Source organism: Danaus plexippus, chromosome 10 (assembly GCF_018135715.1).
Source record: "Danaus plexippus chromosome 10, MEX_DaPlex, whole genome shotgun sequence".
NCBI lineage: Eukaryota > Metazoa > Arthropoda > Insecta > Lepidoptera > Nymphalidae > Danaus > Danaus plexippus.
Window position 1 is genome coordinate 6,928,892 of NC_083543.1, and position 19,755 is coordinate 6,948,646.

Sequence of the window (19,755 nt, forward strand, 5' to 3'; positions counted from 1 at the left end):
TTTTTGCAATAATGCTGATTATTTTCATTGTTGTACTTTTCGCATACGACTTGTTATGTACTTAATGCACGTCTCTTTAGCGGGTATTTTGTTAAATAAAATCATTTTTTGCACATTGAAGAGTTAGCAAAAGCTAACGTTTGATTTTCGGAAATATAAAAACAATAATTAACAAAATTATGTTATAGTGGTATAACTAATTATTCATTTCAGTTACTAAGACAACCTATTTAGTAAAAATGAAACAAATTATAAAACCTTACGTGAGATTTAAGTATTTATTTTAAATATTTGATAGAATGTCTCATGTTTGAAGTTTAATTGAATTTTGTAAAATTTTATTTTAATGTAGATATATAGAATTTATTAACCTATATGTTTAGAAAAATTCACGTGGCAGTAGTAAAAAATTATGTTTAACAATGAGCTCTCCTTCAGGCAAAGTTACTAAAGTTATTGTGACATCACCACACATTTACAAACCAGTAGGACCTTACAGGTGTTCCTTTATGATATTTTCATATCTAGTTTTGAATAAAACTGATTTCATCGTAGATATCAAGATTAAAAGAAGTTCGAAGATTTCTTTTATGATGCGCTGCCTTTTGTATCCATTATTGAGTTTTTCATTTTAAAAATTCATAGTGATAGCTTGTATTATTAAAAAAAATATCTCATTTTTAAACAGAAGTAATCATGAGTACTTTAAATATACCTGATGATATTAAAAGTCATATTTTATTTGGAAATTTTGTTTCAGTCAAGCAATTTTAGTGGACAAAACTCTATACATATCAGGAGTGTTAGGTTTAGATACGCAGGCAAAATTAGTAAATGGGGGAGCAGAAGGGCAAACAAGACAGGCTTTGGCCAACCTAAAACATGTCCTTGAAGCCGGTGGCTCTTCATTGGAAGCAGTAGTCAAAACCACCATTCTGCTAGGAAACATAGATGATTTTAAAACTGTCAATGAAATTTATGGCGAGTGTAAGTGATGTGCTAAGCACTTCAGGCTGTTTTTGTTTTGTGTTTTATGATAAAGGAGGTTCCTTCCTTCCGAACTTAAAAATATATATTTTTTTTTCATTATATAAATATATAAATATAAATATATTTTCAACAGTTTTTGTAAAAGACTGTCCAGCTCGAGCTACATTTCAAGTGGGAAAGCTGCCACTAGGTGCAGCTGTGGAGATAGACGCTATAGCCCTCAGTGGAAACCTCACAATTGCTGAAGCAGGCCCATGCCCCTGCAGTAAGGATTAAAACGTGATATACTTTTTTTCTATGGGCTGTTGTTTATAAAACGTTAATAATATTCTGTTTTTGGTAAAACGTACATAAATTATATTTTGTCAATAATTTAACCGTCAATACTTGTTTGTGAAAAGTTTTTGCAAAATTTAATATATAATCACGCTTCAAATAAAATGTTATAACTATTGAAGTCAAAGTTTTTTTTATTGTATGATCACTTTTAAAACGATATATATATATATCGTTATATATATATTGGTTTAAAAAAATATTATAATCTATTGAAATTTTATAATAACAATAAGTCTGCCTTAAGTGTAATGTAAAACAAAGTTTTGTCTAGGATGAAAACAAATTATTTTTAGATTGTGAATATTTATTTTTTATTTTGACTTGATAGAGTTGAAATCAATTGGATCGTGGAATAGGTATTAATAAAGCTTCCATTATAAATCCACGACTATTATAGCTTTGTGTATCTTTTATAAAAGAACTTTTAAATTATATTAATAATAATACAGCAATACAGTTATTGTGCGTATTTCAATACCCAAATGACAGTTTTAGAAATAAATCTGAAAATCCATAAAATATTTGAGTTTGAATTAAAGTCACAACCAGCTTTTTAAATGTGGGGCATTCAATAATAATATTCACTATCTGAATGAAAGAGATATTTTTTATTTTTAGGAGGCAAAAGCAACATATTTCGAATAGGAAATGGAAAGATTCAATAAACAATATTATTTTTATAATTTTTTGTTTGATACAAAGTTATACTAAAAAATAGTCGTGATGGCATGGAGGTTAAAGGACCGCCTCTCATACGTGAGGGCGAGGGTTCGAGACCTGGCAAGTACCAACGTGATCTTCTCCGAGTCATATGTACTTCCTAAGAGTTTTTAGAAGCCACTGATGGACGGCGAAGGAAATCATCGTGAGGAAACCTGGTCTTATAATTTCAAATTATAAGATTGAAATCGCCAACCCGTCTTGAGCAAGCGTGGTGATTAATGCACTAACCTTTTCCATGTGAGAAGAGGCCATTGTTCAGCAGTGGGCTCCGATAGGCTGATGATGATGATGATGATGATTGAAAATATTTTAAAATATACAAAAAAAAGAATATAAAAATTTAGTTGATTATAATAATAATTGACTATATTACGTTAGCTCGGTGGAATCTTAATTAACGATTGATGTCTCTTTAACCTAAACTAAGTTAAGATATCTCTCTTAATTTAGTAACTTATAATATGCTTCGAACGCAACTGTTTCTAATAAATTTAAAAGTTTGAAATCTTAAAAAGAAATTTTAATAGCGAACTTGTAATAAAACTAAAACTATTCTTTGTGTTTGCATATAAAAGTCCCTACAAGCAAAAGAATTGATATTTTGACGGCCTCTAAAAAACTTATTTAGCTGTTTCGTCGGAATAAATTTGCATCAAATGAAATACGATCCAACGTATTATATTAACAGTTTCAAAGACCTGCCGTTTTTATTTGCTTTTCCGGGGCAAATTAATGCCAGTTTACTTTCAAAGAGCTTCGATTTTTTTTTCATTTTTGCGCGCAGTTTTGAAATAACTTATAAAACATAAAAGTTAATATTTATTAAGGCACTTTATAATAGTGAGCAACAAAAATATATTTACCATGCCTTAACAATTTATGTTATTTAGTAGAATTTTGAGTACATACACTAATATATCTACGATAACCATTTCCCTTCACGTTCCACTCCTTGACACTGTTGCTACAATTTACCACCCATAGCGCGGATATTAAAGGGACTTGTATTTCATAACAGAAATTTGTATACGTATATATACTATGTACTTCACATAGTCCAAAAACTATTTAAATTTGTTTCAGTATCTTAAGCATTATCTATTTAAAAAATTAAAAACATAAATCACATTTATTTATTTTTCTTTATTGTCTAATAAATTGTAATTTAATGTCTATTGAGATCTTTGATAATAAATTAGTATCAAAATTGTATGAATAATATTAAACAACGTTCGCTGTCGTTTATGATTCAAGAGTATCGAGATTATCTTTTACAATGATAGATTACAATAAAAGAATTATTCAACAAAAGATCTAATCCTCTTAAATCTTGATGTTGAAGGAATGTCGACTCTTTGTCGTTCAAAGCGTGGGAGTCCCGAACTCAATTAATCCCAGATAGTATAAAAAGAAAAACCTTTTAGCTACAAACGGATCACTTATTTATACATCTCTAAATGTAAAAAAAAACTTTTGCGTCCTTTATATGATTACGGTTGAAAGGAAGAATTTTATCTACAAGGAAAAACAAAGAAGGTCGATGAAAATAGACTGTAACTTATTTGATTATAATCATAATTAGATAGAAATTTCTTGATTTGGCAAAAATAAGTAAAATATAAAAAAAAATACATTTAGTTTCAGTATTAAAGACTTTGACTCTAAAAATAATGTCTCAGTTGCATTGTCAGATGAGCAATCACGAATTTTTTGCTACGTGGCAATAATGCAAATATAAATAAAAAGTAATAAAAGTGCAACAATTCGTTAGAAATTTTTTTTCTTAGATGAATATATCGATAAGAGAAAACACTGAAGTCTCGAAATATTTTTATGATATTTAATGGCTTTTTATATATATAATTTCATTGCAGAATAAAATACCAGGAAAAAAAACTGGGATATTGGCATTTACTGTAAACCAAACACGTAACAAAAAAACGTATTTGTTGATCTTTGAAGAAATTCTTACTTTAAAAAAAAATTAAAACTACTTTGAAAATCTTTATTACACTGTTCAGAAAGTAAATTGTTGATCAGTTTTTTATAATTCCTTGATGTGAATAGGAATTTCTAATTATTGACCTGATTGTTCTTGTGTGCGTATTGAGTTTAACAAATGTCATGTATTAAGGTGAAATTAGTTCACAGGTCTAACGGTCACGGTAATAGATTTGCACAGACCGTCAACTATTAACATGATTTTGTGTGTAACCATGTATAAAATTGCTAACCTTAGGGGACACTATAAAATGAATGTATAGCTAGAATTAGCTTGCTTTCTGTGTTTACAATTGGAAGGAAAGAAAGAACGTTCTATCTGAACTCTACTTAGACTTCATTAGTATGTGAGTTTATTTTAATATATTTGTTCAAAGTTTTAAACATATCTCATTTTCATTATGGGTGAAAATATAGTTATTACTTTTTTAATTTTTTTATATAAACCTACAAAGGGCCTATAGGAAATCAATCCTATTTTTTTAATCACATCATATCTTTGCAGAAAATAATTATCCTTTTATGTTTTCACCACAAGGTAAAAGAATTCGAATGTCAAATTACGCAAATCAACTCATTTCAATGTCAATATTATTTATCAATTTATATATTTTGTTTAGCATTTCACTTTATAACTTTAGTTTATTATATTATCATTCTGTGTAGAATAGAATAATTCATATTTTTCTTACTTGCTTTTAAACACATTTTTTTTTAATACAGCAAAATGTTTGGAGTACATATTGGGAGTATGTGTGTCCTTGTGCCGTCAATGTCTTGTTCATAAAAATATTCTTACGTTAGCTTCTGATTTATATTTAATCTTAAGTGGTAACACTGTAACTAAGATATTGTAGCCAAACATAATTAAAATTATTATTCTAAACAAAAATTATATGTATCCAATAACTGATTTGACTAGTATCGGAATATCGTTTCATATTTTTTTATAAGAACTATTTATAAGTTATTATCTATTTATAATATATTTCTATTAATAATGACTATTCACAGATACAGAAGTAGAGTGGCAAAAGTCACAGGACACAAGAGAAAATGACTTACGTGACGTTGAAAGGCTCCAATATGAAATATACAACTATATTGCTTCTGATATTAATATCGAAATGTCACTGCGATCAGATAAGTGACACGGAATCATATTTAAGTAGGTTCATTGCGGATATGTGGCTCGAGGGATCGGATATTGTTAGAATTATTTGGAGAGATTGTTCGAGGAAGGTAATTAAACTCATATAATATAATACAGAAATTTCTTTAATCGTATTAAATTTTCATATATTATATGTAACAATCTAAAATATTGTATTTGATAATTGTCTAAATTTTATATACAACTCAGATTTTGGCCTAAAAAATAACTCACATACATCTGCAACTTGAACATCAGATAAACTATTACAAAAAAATAATAATTTTATTATAACGTGCATTCTTATGGAGTGACCTATTTTAAATATTAATAAAAGCCATTTCACGTTACACTGTCAACTGCACGAATAATAAATAATATAAAAGCGAGTGGTCACTAATGTATGTATGTATATATATTTGCTGTATGTTTACGTATTATGGTTTGACTTATTTTAAAAATTATATCCTCTTACCATTGAAGTTTGGGTAAGCAAGTTAATTATTTTCGTGTATAGTTGGTGGATGTTAAAGATACGATCGACCACAAAGAAAACTTTCCCAAATTTGTAAGATGTATGAAAAGAAAGACCTTGAGAGCTCTGGACAGATCCCTGAACCCGGACGTTGTGCCCATTGCAGATGGTATCAACTTCGTGAGGTTTGAAATAGTCGATCCTGCTGGGAATCTTGTGCCGGAAAATAATACCAGGTACATAAAATTATAATTTATTTGAAAATGCTACAGCACAAAATTTCTATTAATCTTTCCATTAAATTATTTTCATCATTGAATAGAAATTTTCCGATAAAAAAATATTTTAAATAATTGTATTGAACAAATAATAACTACACATTATTACACTCGATTTGTAAAGTTAGGGTCATCGTTCTTGAAGTAATTTGTCAACGTCATGTTAAACGGGTATCAAGCATAATTGCGTAAGCGCTCCACTTTCATTGTATGGCTAAACAATTCCACATAATTTTAAATTCAAATTCTCTTTTACAATTCGTATTATAAAATAGGTTACAATAATTTATAAATAGTTTTTGTTTTATTTTTGATTTTTTTCTTTTGTAAAATACTAAATGACATCACACTTCTTGAAGCTATCTATTGGTCACATTACATTATATAAGTGCAGTACACTTCGATCACGTAAAACCTTAAGTCTCTTAGAAGCGTGAGTGTTGAAATAACGTGCAACGTCAATGGAAAATATTTTAAAACATTAAAAGTTAAAAATAGTCTATTTGTAACCTTGCGTACCTTCCTGCCCTCTTAAGATCTTTTCTATTTCTTTAGAACTTGAAATATATATAAGCTAATATTGTCTTCCTTCAATGAAGGGTGTCATAAAATGTATTTAGAAAATAATAAAATATGTTCATGTTAAGTTTAATAATGTTTCATTTTTAATGTTATCTGTAAATTCTACTTTCTTAATTTGTAATTTATTTTTTAAACGGTTGAGTCTCCTCTAGTCATATTTCGTGATAATAACAAATATTAATCACCAAAGGCCGGTTTTACCAACACAAGTAACACAATAGTACAAGTGTTGATACCAAGCCTTAGCGTATCAAAATAATTCTAAGCCAAGATTTAGCGTATTCTTTTTACCTTTTAACTGACCTGGATACTTTGTCTAATACGGAAAAAAATTTGGTTTACAGTTGAATTGATTGTATCAAATTACTATTCTGTCATAACTTAATATTGTTCTGATATTATTTTATATTCCGAACCAATCATATTTTTGATCAAAATGGTAACTGTTCAAAATTAATTTAAATTATAACGTAAATAGAATCAATCAAAAGATGGCTTATTTAATATATTATCATTTTTATTTATTTATTGTCATTGAATTATTTATAAGTAATATAATATATACTTATTATTGTGTTATTTTTATCTTTAAATATATGTGAGAGCGAGGGGATCCTCGTGGAACCTTGGCCAAGACCCTAGTCCTTTAAAAGGCTTTCGAGTCTGGGCGTTAAGTACCGATGACGATGGACAGGATTCCATTTTGAAGCAAAGATAGTCTTTACTCAAAATGATACTTGTTCATTGCTAACAAATTCTTACAATGAATGTCAAGAATTGTATAGCGGAGATTCTACCACTGTGGCTCCTAAGAGCGACCAATGTAGAATGAATTCAGTACGATTATGCTTTGACTTTTATATGGTAAATTCTGTATTACAATTGTGGGTACTTGGAAAAAACTAATCACCTGATGTATTAATAAAATTATTAACATCGGTGAAGTGGGTAATATGAAAACAATTATAATGAACGAATACACGAAAAGGAATATTTTCGATACGAGAAGGCTGTCGGCGCGACACGGCCATACTGACGGTTGGTGCGTGCTCAGCGCCAACGTCTAGTTCTCATAATATATTGTGACTTCGAAATCAAATCTAAATATTTCTAGAAATTTCTTTCGATTTTCGATGCAAGGATGCGACTAGAATTTTGGAGAGGTCTATATGTGCATACACTACACGTGTTATGCCATCGGTTTGTAGAATTTTGTAGATGTGATGTGCATACACTACACGTGTCATGCCATCGGTTTGTAGAATTTAGTAGATGTGATGTGCATGCACTACGTGTCATGACATCGGTTTGTAGAATCTTGTAGGTGTGATGTGCATACACTACACGTGTCATGCCATCGGTTTGTAGAATTTTGTAGATGTGATGTGCATACACTACACGTGTTATGCCATCGGTTTGTAGAATTTTGTAGATGTGATGTGCATACACTACACGTGTCATGCCATCGGTTTGTAGAATTTTGTAGATGTGATGTGCATGCACTACGTGTCATGACATCGGTTTGTAGAATCTTGTAGGTGTGATGTGCATACACTACACGTGTCATGCCATCGGTTTGTAGAATTTTGTAGATGTGATGTGCATGCACTACGTGTCATGACATCGGTTTGTAGAATCTTGTAGGTGTGATGTGCATACACTACACGTGTCATGCCATCGGTTTGTAGAATTTTGTAGATGTGATGTGCATGCACTATGTGTCATGACATCGGTTTGTAGAATTTTGTAGATGTGATGTGCATACACTACACGTGTTATGCCATCGGTTTGTAGAATTTTGTAGATGTGATGTGCATGCACTACGTGTCATGACATCGGTTTGTAGAATCTTGTAGGTGTGATGTGCATACACTACACGTGTCATGCCATCGGTTCGTAGAATTTTGTAGATGTGATGTGCATACACTACACGTGTTATGCCATCGGTTTGTAGAATTTTGTAGATGTGATGTGCATACACTACACGTGTCATGCCATCGTTTTGTAGAAGTTTGTAGATTCAGATGCGTATATCCTGTACGTGTCAGAGAACCTGTAAAGTTTTGGAGAATTTGGTAGATGTTGTTTCAATTGGTATTCGTAAGCTTGTTGTCATCAATTTCATCAATCTGCGACACTGCCATCCGTTCGTGTGGGTTAGTTGCTTTAAGCAATTTTTCGTGGTTTTCCTCTTCCTGTAACATGCTTAGAAAAATAACGGTTATTATTAATTCTCTTAGGGTTCGCCAAGACCTAGGTCTAATGTTATATTCCCATCTATGTTTATAAAATTTAGATATTCTAATGGAGCAGTGATGATAATGGAGCAATGATGACGTCGTGTCAGTAAAGTTAATGGAGAAATGCTAATGTTTTATGACTTGTAAAATTTTAACGTTAGCTAAAGTCCAATGCAATATGCCATTCAGAAGTTACCAATTTCTTGATCAACATGAAACAATTTTTCAAGATGGATTGAAGCACTTTACTGATCCATTTGCTCGGCTAATACCTGGCTATACGGAGTAAATTTACTAATTCCAAAACGATCACAGAAAGTTTTAACCTCTCCTAACAACTTACTACCCCTGTCAACGATTATATTTCTGTCAACGATTATATTTCTTTTGGTATACCAAGTTTACTAGCAACGTACACGCGGATGACTTCAAATGCCGAAGAGTGATTTGGTATGGAAAGCAATCCGAGTTGTCTTGATACTGACAAACTTAAACATTTTCATCCATATTATGACCCGAGGGTAATAATATTCACCAGTGATTCTTTAAAATGGACAAGATTCGGACTGAAGTCAGCATTCTGTAGTCTATCACATTTCTTATATTCAACACCAAAATCAAAATTATGAAGGAAATCTCACCAACGGTAAATACGTGAAAGAAGAGCATCAGTAGTTCGTATTCTCCTATAACCGATAGCGTGCTGTCTTTTGTTTTAGGACTTGAATGAGTACTGCCCTATAACCAAGAGAGCTTGCCTCGACATATGTTTCTATAGAAGGGTTTTCTTAAAATATGGAGACAACAGGCTCAGCCGTTAGGAATTATATTATCATATTACGAGTCATCTCTTGTTCGTGAATCGAATTCCAATTATACTTTTCTTGGTTAAGGCGTTATGATGTATACAGAAATTGGTAATAGACTTTCTAAAACTCCCTTTAAGACCGTTGAATTGTATTTCTTGGTTAATGGTTCTGGAAATAGGGAGATTTTATAGAATTTTTTAATTTTTGTCGGCTGGGACGCACTTTTCCTTTTGAAATTACGTTACAGAGTTATTCAACACACTTTTTAGAAGAAAGAGCACTCAATATTAATCGAAAAACTACCGAAGCCATCGGCGAACATATGTCCAAAAAGAGCAAGCAGATGATTTTATTTTCGTCTAAGGTATTAACTATTCAGTATTATTTATTACGTCTATAAGTCTGAATCAATATCAACATTTATGAATGACTACGTTGAAGTTTTTAAATGGATCATTTTTAAGAACGAAACCAATACCAACCCCATATGTAACAATAATGGTGAGGCCGGTTTTTTTTTTTCTAAAAATTTGTTCCCAAGAACATCTCAACAGATCATGAGCTGACAAAACATAAATAAACTGATTATAGTATTATCCGAAAGGAATATGATCAGAACCGAACCGACTCCATCTAGTTCGTTAGTAAATGACGACCAAGGATTTTTTTTTTTTAAAGATGCTCTAATAAAGGCACAACCAGTACCACTATCAAAAAGGGCAGTGAGAGATAAATTTTGAACTTCTTTTACCATAGTGGTGAATGTAGACTGCTATGTTCACTTATTACGAGGAAATAACTTTAGTAATTGACATTACTGTTGCAGTAGCATCCTAAGGGTGACGTTGTTTTGCATCTATAGCAAAATAAGCCCGATCCGATGATAAAATGATAAGATCTAATAATAGTTTGAAGTGAAACGGGAGGTTTCTTGTGATAACCATCGTTAACTCGACTTTTTTAATCTTGCAATGGCAGCTACAAAAATCAGTTTAGGTACGGAATGAGTACTTACGTTCTTAATTTTTGTCACCTGCATTTTCAATAGCAGCTTCCACAAACGGCATTTTTTTGACTTAATTTGTCGTTGGTAACTCTTCGCCATATGTTTCGAACTTCTTGAAAGGAAATTACTTTCATCCGAACTTCCTACTCGTTCAAAGATTCTGGTTCCTCAATAGGAAACAAGATGCCCCAACGTCTTCATCTCAAAAATTGTGGTGCAACGGTTCTCGAGTCTTCAAAAATGTGCGGAGTTGTATGTTGAACCAGGCGATTTCATGTAGACGATCCGGCGGTTGAAAGTGTGGCGTAAGACGTCCCTGCTTCTGATGTGAGAGCGAGGGGATCCTCGTGGAACCTTGGCCAAGACCCTAGTCCTTTAAAAGGCTTTCGAGTCTGGGCGTTAAGTACCGATGACGATGGACAGGATTCCATTTTGAAGCAAAGATAGTCTTTACTCAAAATGATACTTGTTCATTGCTAACAAATTCTTACAATGAATGTCAAGAATTGTATAGCGGAGATTCTACCACTGTGGCTCCTAAGAGCGACCAATGTAGAATGAATTCAGTACGATTATGCTTTGACTTTTATATGGTAAATTCTGTATTACAATTGTGGGTACTTGGAAAAAACTAATCACCTGATGTATTAATAAAATTATTAACATCGGTGAAGTGGGTAATATGAAAACAATTATAATGAACGAATACACGAAAAGGAATATTTTCGATACGAGAAGGCTGTCGGCGCGACATATATATGAATTTGAAATTTTATTTTTCGATTGATTGATGATTGATTGATTGATCGATGATTCGATGGAACATAATTAAACAAATATGATCAAAGTAGACCTTTATCTCAGCGCTTAAATTGTTTGGGGTAAATTCTCCACCTCTTTTGATTAACAAAAATATAGTTTTAATTTCAATCTTGAGCACCAAAATTCTAAAACTATGATCGAAAATAATTATTTTTCCTTACATTTCTTTTTTATACGTTTAGTATAGCAATTATAACTTCTAATATAGATTTATAATTATCTTTTATTTTATATCAGATAAAAGCTAGGCAATGAAGCACCACTAGAACAATTTACACTTATCTAGTAGAAATTAAAGGAACAAAATTTACTTCTTAAAATGTTAACACTTTTTCTAGCTATTTTTTGTTACGAATTGAGGCTAGCGGACGCTATCATTGTTTCAAATCTATGTAGTATTTTAAGTTAGAGAGATAAGTAATGTAGGACAATAAACTAGGTTTTCTTTCTATGTTCGAGTGGAATAAAAAAATAAGCTGTGTTCAAAACGATGCATTTCTTATTCTTATGTAGAGAAATCATGAACACAAAATTTTTTAAATCAATGTTATTTTCCATAACTTTATACATAAAGTGGAGTACAATAGTGGGTATCGTTTAAAATTTAATAATTTAATGTCTCATAGTTACCAAAACTCAAAAGTTGTTTTGAGTATTGATACTATATAGCTTACATGGTAAATTTTCTAAAAACGTATCAGAACCAGAACTTTTTTCGAATATATAAGTGGACCCACAACAAATATATATATTCAAAAATTGCAATAGATATTTTAATTATTTTTACAATTACAACCCAAACGAATACATATGTAGCTGGAATATATACTTGATAATAATAAAGACGTTATTGATAATATTTTAACTTCTAGCTTTTGGACTGAAAAAGAATTAGAAGAAGGCGAATGGAGACACTTGGCTTTGCAACGTATGGCAAAAATTTTCCGTACACACGTCATAAAATTTGACCTAGATGATAATTTTATAAACAAAGGTAAATAAATACCTAATGGAAAACAAGTTAGTGTACATGTACAGGATATTATTCCGGGGATTTACATTTTCCTAATTCGTATTTAAGCACATCAAATTAATTTTGTAATAATTATACATAACTAGGAAAATTGTTTTCCTAGGGAAAACAATTTTCCCAAAGTTAATTAAAACAATTATTTCTTTAAGTGAGTTTTGTTATATTGAGTTAATGCTAAATATGGAATAAATATATTACATGGAATAGTCTGATGTAATAACTCACATTTCAAATTTTAGCGGAATTCCGAGGCAGGAGGCGTCATCATTTGATGACGATGATGATTTTTGGAGTAGTATCCATCGGTATGGTGATTATACCCATGGGTTTTCAATTTTTAGCTGTTCTTGGAGGAAAAGCCTTATTACTGGCGAAAATGGCTCTCATTCTAGCTTCAATACAAGGATTAAAAAAGGTAAATATTTAAGATAATAATCTCATGGTTGTACGATAAACGATTGAACTATTTAACAGCTTAAAGGATATTGACACGGAGAAAAGATATATATTTTATGAAAACAGTTTCTACTTATAGTATCCAAATAGTAATAAAATCCACCCATTAGTAGTACCGCCACAAAGCTTATTAACAACGACGAATGAAGCGAACACACAGCACTAACTTCGATAAAACTAACATTTTCTTTTAGGTAGACACTTTTGATGGGTTTCACGAAAGAGGGAAGGTATGATATAAATCGAATAGCTTCAATAGTTTACGATAACTTTATTTTAACTGATTTAATCTCGCATATAATAAGCACATATAACTGCTAGATTGCTCAATTACTAATCCTACACGGCAATAACCAGGTAACAGATGTTCTGTTCCAGATTGCTGCAAGTCCGTTAAGTTACGGCTTCTACCACTCCTATCCCTTCGATCATTACGACAAGAGAGGACTGAGTGAGCCGTCATCTGTCCAGAAACCACCATTCCCATCATTCAATTTAGAAGATCATATAAAAATTGATAGGGTGCTAAGAGATCCAGACATGAAACTAATTGAAAATGAAAAAGAAACTGGTAAATTTGATGTATCCGAACAAGTTAAGCATAAAGAAAAGCAATTACCTGTTCAAGAAGATATTACAATGCCTCCATCTGTCACACCTTTGGTTAATGACCCATCTCACCATTTAACTGGGCTTGGCGAGGTGCAGGCAGATTATGCTTTGGATTTACCCTACAACGGAATACATTTTCAAAGTTCCGATCCTGTCATTTCACCTAGACATATTTAGAAAACTATTTCTGTCATTATTTATAACTGTAACTGGTATATTTACATATTTTGCACAGATTTTATTCCCAGCTAAACCCGTATATTATTATATTTATTAAAAGTCCTAATTCATTTTATTGAATAATCTATAAAATAGTTTACTTTATAGCTATATTTATGAATAAATGTTTAGTAATTTTAAGTATTTTAATCAAATGTTGATGTAAAATGGTTAAGAAGTTTAAAAAGTGTAAATAATAAATGGTACTATGGTTTTTTCACTTGATCATTTCATTTACCCAAGACAGTACATCGTGTTGACCAGTTGGCGGTAGATATCTTTCCAGCTTGCCTCATAAGTTTATAGACACTAACAAAGATGTAAATGAAAATTTCCAACGTTTTAAAATAATAGAAAAAAATAATCAAGCTAAATCGCAGTCATTCCTATCCTTTGAGCGAATACGGCCATTGTGACCGTGTTACGTAGAATTTTATGACAATCATAACACATAATGGACTCTTTATTTTGAAAGCAATTAACAGCACTTTACATGCCTTTATGTATTTTATTTTATTATCCACTTCAGAGCGGTTTGAAAGATTTTTACACTTAAAACTTTGTGTATATTTTATGTACTATTATAACATATTATACCAATGAATTGTACATGCGAAAATTATACTAAATCTTATTGTTTTTTTTTTTTCTAATATATTAAACCAAATTTTTGATATAATTGATAATATCCAACAGTTTTACATATAATCTGGAAATAATTCTACAATATAAATTATATTAAAAGTAATATTATGAAAGTAAAGTAAATGAGTTATTTATATCTAACGGCTCGTGATAAGTCTTGAAATTATAAGCCAATGTAATATTTGTTATTTATAGTTATATTTTGTAAATTTTCTTACGATACTTTATTCGGTTAGGAACACACTAAAGTGATAAATGGCACACTATAGTGCAAAGTTAAGCTTAACTTTATTAATTCTGGAGATCTTTATAATAATTACTATAGTTGTGTTTGGTGAAATAGTATTCTAATGTATAAACGGTGTTGGGGAATGTTTTTTAAATATAGTTTTACCCCTTATCACTTTAAAATCCCGGTTCTAATTGTACTTACTCATTATAAGATTATGTTCTTGTGAAATCATCTTTGTCATTATATTGAATAAAATAAATAGATAGAAGATGGAATATTCAGAGAAAGTGCATTAATTTCAAAGTTAAGTGCAGACTAACAAAAATCTTGAAAGATATAATAAGTTCTCATAGCGTCGAGACATCAAATCTCCTTTGGTTTTCTTTTAGTTATTAGCATAAACATGAAGGTTTTTACATTTAATTTAAATCTTAACAAGCTCAGGTAAGCATAAAGTTCTTTCAAGGAGCACCAACTACTTTCGTATGCAGCGTTCGTTATAAATTTACAAGTAACTCTAAAGCCTACTTTATTTAGATAATGTTAGCAATACATCTGATAAGTCGGTCATAACTAAAAACTATATCAATTCACTCAACGATACAGTTTTATAACATAATTCAGGCCGAAAACCTGATTATTGTATTCTTTACTTGGTCAGTGAATGTAAAAATGCACCTTTTTGCTTTTGTAATAGATTCCTAAATTAAAACTTATAATAAGCTATTTATGATCTTATAAAATTCTAAGAATATTGTACTCATTTATTTATGTGTGTGTTGTTTAATTTGTAAATACGAATTCATGATTGTGTCATCACTTTTCTCTCAATCATTTGGCAATCGCTGCTGTGTACTCATTTTAAATCAGGTCGAAGAACAAAATTCTCTGTAATTTTTTTAATTATTAGGACGATTTATTTTTTATTATCTACACTTAAACTTTTATAGAACGGTGAAGCTAAATTCTTCATCCACAATGTAAACAAACACAAACGACTCAACTTAGTTCTCAAAACACGTGTTACTATTTATTTTATTTCCTATGAATAAAAAAGTAATTCTGAGATATATCGCTAATAACCAATAGAAGCGCATCATTGTGCATATAAATTTAGAGAACTATTATATGGATTAGTTCGTTATGTGTTACTTAAAATAATACAAAATTCTCAATCTAAAATCCATATCGAGGTTGTTTCTCTCAAACGACTCAATTTAGCTAGCAAAATATGCTTTTCCATTTTTTTATATCCTATCAGTATAAGGATGTCTGGAATATATCGCTAATAACCTATGAAAGCGCATCGCGCATATAGACTGCTATTATAAGACATCAGTTCGTTATTTGTTACTGAAAATAATATAAAATTCTTAATCCAATATATATGTATATATTAAATTGCTATTATATGACATAAATTCGTTATTTGTGTAGAAAAGGACTAATGTTTTTTACATATTTCCATTTTGAAGATTCCAAATTACCTATAAAAATATTTTTCTTTATTTGTAATTTTAAATGTTTTAAACGTGCTATTTGACTATACAAAGTATTCTCACATATTATATATTATATATATAATTTTCAACAAAAACATTATTACCTTATCACCATACGATATATTATAAAACATCTATCTTAGACGTATTTGTCGCCGTACATATTGGTATAATATTTTGTAAATAAACAAAATAGCAAATAAATACATAATGAATTTGGTTATCAGTATGTATAAAACTGTAAAATCTCATAAATATTCGATTAGTGGTATTTAAACGAGATATTCAAGCATCGGCTTCAATGTAACTTATTGATAATGTAAAAGGACAAATTTCCTTAAACCTTTTCTTTTATTTTTTTGAACATTTAAGTTTGGTAGCAATGAGTATTATTGAAATAAAAAATTTCGTTATTTTAGAAAATATAATTTTAATTATGAAATTAGGTTAAATTTTAAGTTTTAACATTATTAAGCGTAAATTGTGTATCGCCTTTGCAAACTATTTTACGATAAAAGAAAATTTACACCTATTACAGCTCACACTTTACCGAAAGTTGAGTTCCTGTAACTATGAAATGATTAATGGCATACTACTTGGCACTTTAATGAAACATCAAATAACTTGTTGAATATAACCCACATTTAAAACTTCGTTATAGATTCCTTTTCAAAATTAATCAGAACGTGGATCATTAATCCGACGTTTGAAAGAGTTCAGCTATGGTCGGTAATAAAGTCGTCAGGCTTATAATAAATTTATTGATTTTGACAAATTCAAAACATAACGCTTTATGACAAGGGTCAAAGATAAAGTCAAGTGAATATTGAATTTATTAACGAATTCGTGGAAATTACTTACTAAGATTTAAAAATGCTCTCTACAGTTAAAATGTTCCAAACTTTTAATACTTTGGAGAAATATGAGTTATTTTCATGTACTTTAAATATTATTAGCTGATTATAGAAAATTACATAACAAATTAATGACTATAATAAATTTGTTCACATAATCTTGTAGTGGCATAGATAAGTTGTTCTGATTTAGAAGTAAAAGATTACGTTTTACTAAATATATTGTAATCAATGTGATGGTCAAGATTATACTCTTATCTTTTAAAGAAAAAAGATCATAATATTAGATTAATATATTTAGTGTTAATAGTACTAATCACATTTTTTAAATGATGAAGTATACTCTTATACATCTAAATCTTACGGAAACAGTATAGTCCAGTAATGAGACTGAATATAATATAGTTCCTTTTCATAAGGAGCTTGCATCATTTTAAGATCGTTGACAACGAGTAAGTGCTTAAAGTATAGTAATAAATGGAGCGTTTTCTAAAAACACTACATAAAATCAGTTTGGGAAATATTCAAAAAGTTGTAATTTAATGATTAAAATATGTAAAAAACAAAATATATTTTTTTAAATTAAGTTTATGTTGTATTAATATTAAGAGTAAACACCAAGATCCTAGTGTAGTATTTACTAGCTAAAACGATTCGCTTTCTAACAGGTTATTACACCTGAATGAAAAATATAAAATAGTTAACATTAGAGATGTTGTCCACTAATATACAGGTAAATACGTTAGTGAGTGCATTTGACGTAGCGGACAGAGACTATATGTTAGAAACACATGATTGATTCAGGTTTAGTTTGCAAAGCTTTGTTTTTATTAGAAAATTCAATATAACAATTTAAAAAACGGAAATATACAAACCCAATATCATTGTCCAAAACAGTATGAGCTCAGATTTTGAATGCCAAAATGACTATGAGGGATCCTATTGTCAGCGTTTAATCCTAGTATTTTATATTGTCACATTTTTTATCCTGAATGAAATAAAAAATAGTGTTTTTAGGTTTAGTATACTTATTTTTTTTGTATAAAAATAACTAGTAGTTGATATAAAATATAAAGAAACTTGCATTCTGCAACTTGATTTGAAGATTGAATTCCATAAAACTTAATTCATATCATCGTTTTATCGAAATAGCTGTTACTTTGATATTTTTTAAATACGTGATAATAATATATTATTTCAGAGTCTACGCAATCCTGAGAACTTAATAATAATACTTTAATGAATTTTATACGATAGTTGATTACATCATATTTTTAAATTATATACAAATGTTGTAACTATTATACTAACGTATAAATATACTGACAATATCAACATATTTATTTCTATTTCAGTAAGTAACTACATACAAATATAAAAATCCCAGACATCTGATTCTAAGAAGTTCATATAAATTTACCATCATCTTCATCATTTATATCATTACTTTACCTTTGTATGAAATATCATTTAGTAAATAGTTTTGTGATATCAGCTAATGGCGTATTGAGCAAATCCGATTGAGATACATTCCAATTAAATGATACACTTATCTTAAGATTATGTTATATATTAAGACTTAATCTCACTATGTATTGAAAACTTTCACAATAGTGGTATGAACTTAGCTGGCAAGTCCTTAATTAAACACAGTTACGTCACAAGTATATTGCAGTGCTTATTACAAAATGCGTTGTCGTGTACACGTTTCAGAGATAATTAAAGATTTTACATTGAACAAATGTTATCATAAAAAAGTCTCATTATGAAGTTAATTTTAAAGTGATTGAGTTGAAGTCGTTTGTTCTAACATTAGAATAGCTTCATCAGTTTAAAATTTAATAAGGTATAGCCGTATACAATAAACTATTAAATGTTACCACAGTTTTCATTGGTACTACTGTGACAGAACGACCACGAAAGGTTGCCATCTAAGGCCTACTTATAGATTCACTTTGACCTTTCACAGCCTTTTAGTTATTATTACTAGTGTTATAACAAAATAAATTATAAAATTGAACCAACTAATCAAATCGGCTTTATAATTTTTCAGTCGATTCAAAAATGTATCCTGAATATAAATGATACAAAAAATCTCATTGTATAAATGGCTAAAATTTAATATCAGAGCAAATTGAAATCAGACAAAAATTTACAAGAGAAATATATTCGTATACTAGCGAGATTTTCAGATTATCCTTATTATACCTTAATAGAAATAAAATATTATTAAATGTTGGTATGAATTATCACACACGAGACGATATTATGTTTTTAATAAATCTTAGCGCTCTTCACATGCTTTTATAATACCAGGACTTCTCTAGGAGACACAATTCATTATATTTAAATATGTCTGCCTTGATAAATATTCAATTTAATTTAAGAAATCTACATTTATGTATTAAAATACAGCAAAAAGTTTATATGCAAGAGAACTCCGTAAAAATTTTAAAATTAATTATGTTCTTTAACTCATTTTCTCTTCTCGTTTACGACTTTCGCTGTTTTAGTATTTCAAGTTTTTTTTATATCTATGACATAATAAAATATAGAATTTTTGATAAAATTTCCATCAAAGGATGCTAATGACTCTACAGAATCAGTTTGCCTAGATTAAATATCTATGTTGACAGAAAATCATGATGTATAAGTATCAGAAGGCTTCAAAAAAAGCGCTCGTCTGACGCGTTTTCGTTATCTCTCTTTACAAGAGTACAGTGTCCCATATTCTATGTCTATTCAGAGATTCTATTTTAAATATTGATGGAAGATGGTTTTGAA

At 29.8% G+C, this 19,755-nt stretch overlaps 2 protein-coding genes across 3 annotated transcripts; both read left to right on the forward strand.

The window, feature by feature from the left end:
• The first annotated feature begins 273 nt into the window (after positions 1–273).
• On the forward strand, positions 274–1,447 carry LOC116766905 (2-iminobutanoate/2-iminopropanoate deaminase-like). Its single transcript, XM_032657049.2, has 3 exons — positions 274–499; positions 761–987; positions 1,124–1,447. Exons 1-3 carry the CDS (start codon positions 423–425, stop codon positions 1,264–1,266), a joined length of 447 nt encoding a protein of 148 aa, XP_032512940.1. The 5' UTR covers positions 274–422; the 3' UTR covers positions 1,267–1,447.
• A 2,884-nt stretch (positions 1,448–4,331) lies between these two features.
• LOC116766996 (uncharacterized) lies at positions 4,332–13,796 on the forward strand. 2 transcript variants are annotated; one of them, XM_061521621.1, is made up of 7 exons: positions 4,332–4,400; positions 5,068–5,295; positions 5,724–5,917; positions 12,291–12,412; positions 12,691–12,866; positions 13,102–13,137; positions 13,286–13,796. In XM_061521621.1, the coding sequence occupies exons 2-7, from the start codon at positions 5,110–5,112 to the stop codon at positions 13,694–13,696; spliced, it is 1,125 nt and encodes a 374-aa protein (XP_061377605.1). In that variant the 5' UTR covers positions 4,332–4,400; positions 5,068–5,109; the 3' UTR covers positions 13,697–13,796. The 2 variants fall into 2 exon arrangements, with proteins under 2 accessions (XP_061377605.1, XP_032513030.2); XM_032657139.2 differs by lacking the exon at positions 13,102–13,137.
• Positions 13,797–19,755: the final 5,959 nt, after the last annotated feature.

Bases quoted from the DNA above. Each gene is read 5' to 3' on its own strand.
- LOC116766905 (XM_032657049.2), top strand. From the start codon at position 423: ATGAGCTCTCCTTCAGGCAAAGTTACTAAAGTTATTGTGACATCACCA. The intron at 500-760 runs GTGTTCCTTTAT...ATTTTGTTTCAG, and splicing joins AAACCAGTAGGACCTTACAG to TCAAGCAATTTTAGTGGACA. The intron at 988-1,123 runs GTAAGTGATGTG...TATTTTCAACAG, and splicing joins CAATGAAATTTATGGCGAGT to TTTTTGTAAAAGACTGTCCA.
- LOC116766996 (XM_061521621.1), top strand. From the start codon at position 5,110: ATGACTTACGTGACGTTGAAAGGCTCCAATATGAAATATACAACTATA. The intron at 5,296-5,723 runs GTAATTAAACTC...TTTCGTGTATAG, and splicing joins GGAGAGATTGTTCGAGGAAG to TTGGTGGATGTTAAAGATAC. The intron at 13,138-13,285 runs GTATGATATAAA...GTTCTGTTCCAG, and splicing joins GGTTTCACGAAAGAGGGAAG to ATTGCTGCAAGTCCGTTAAG.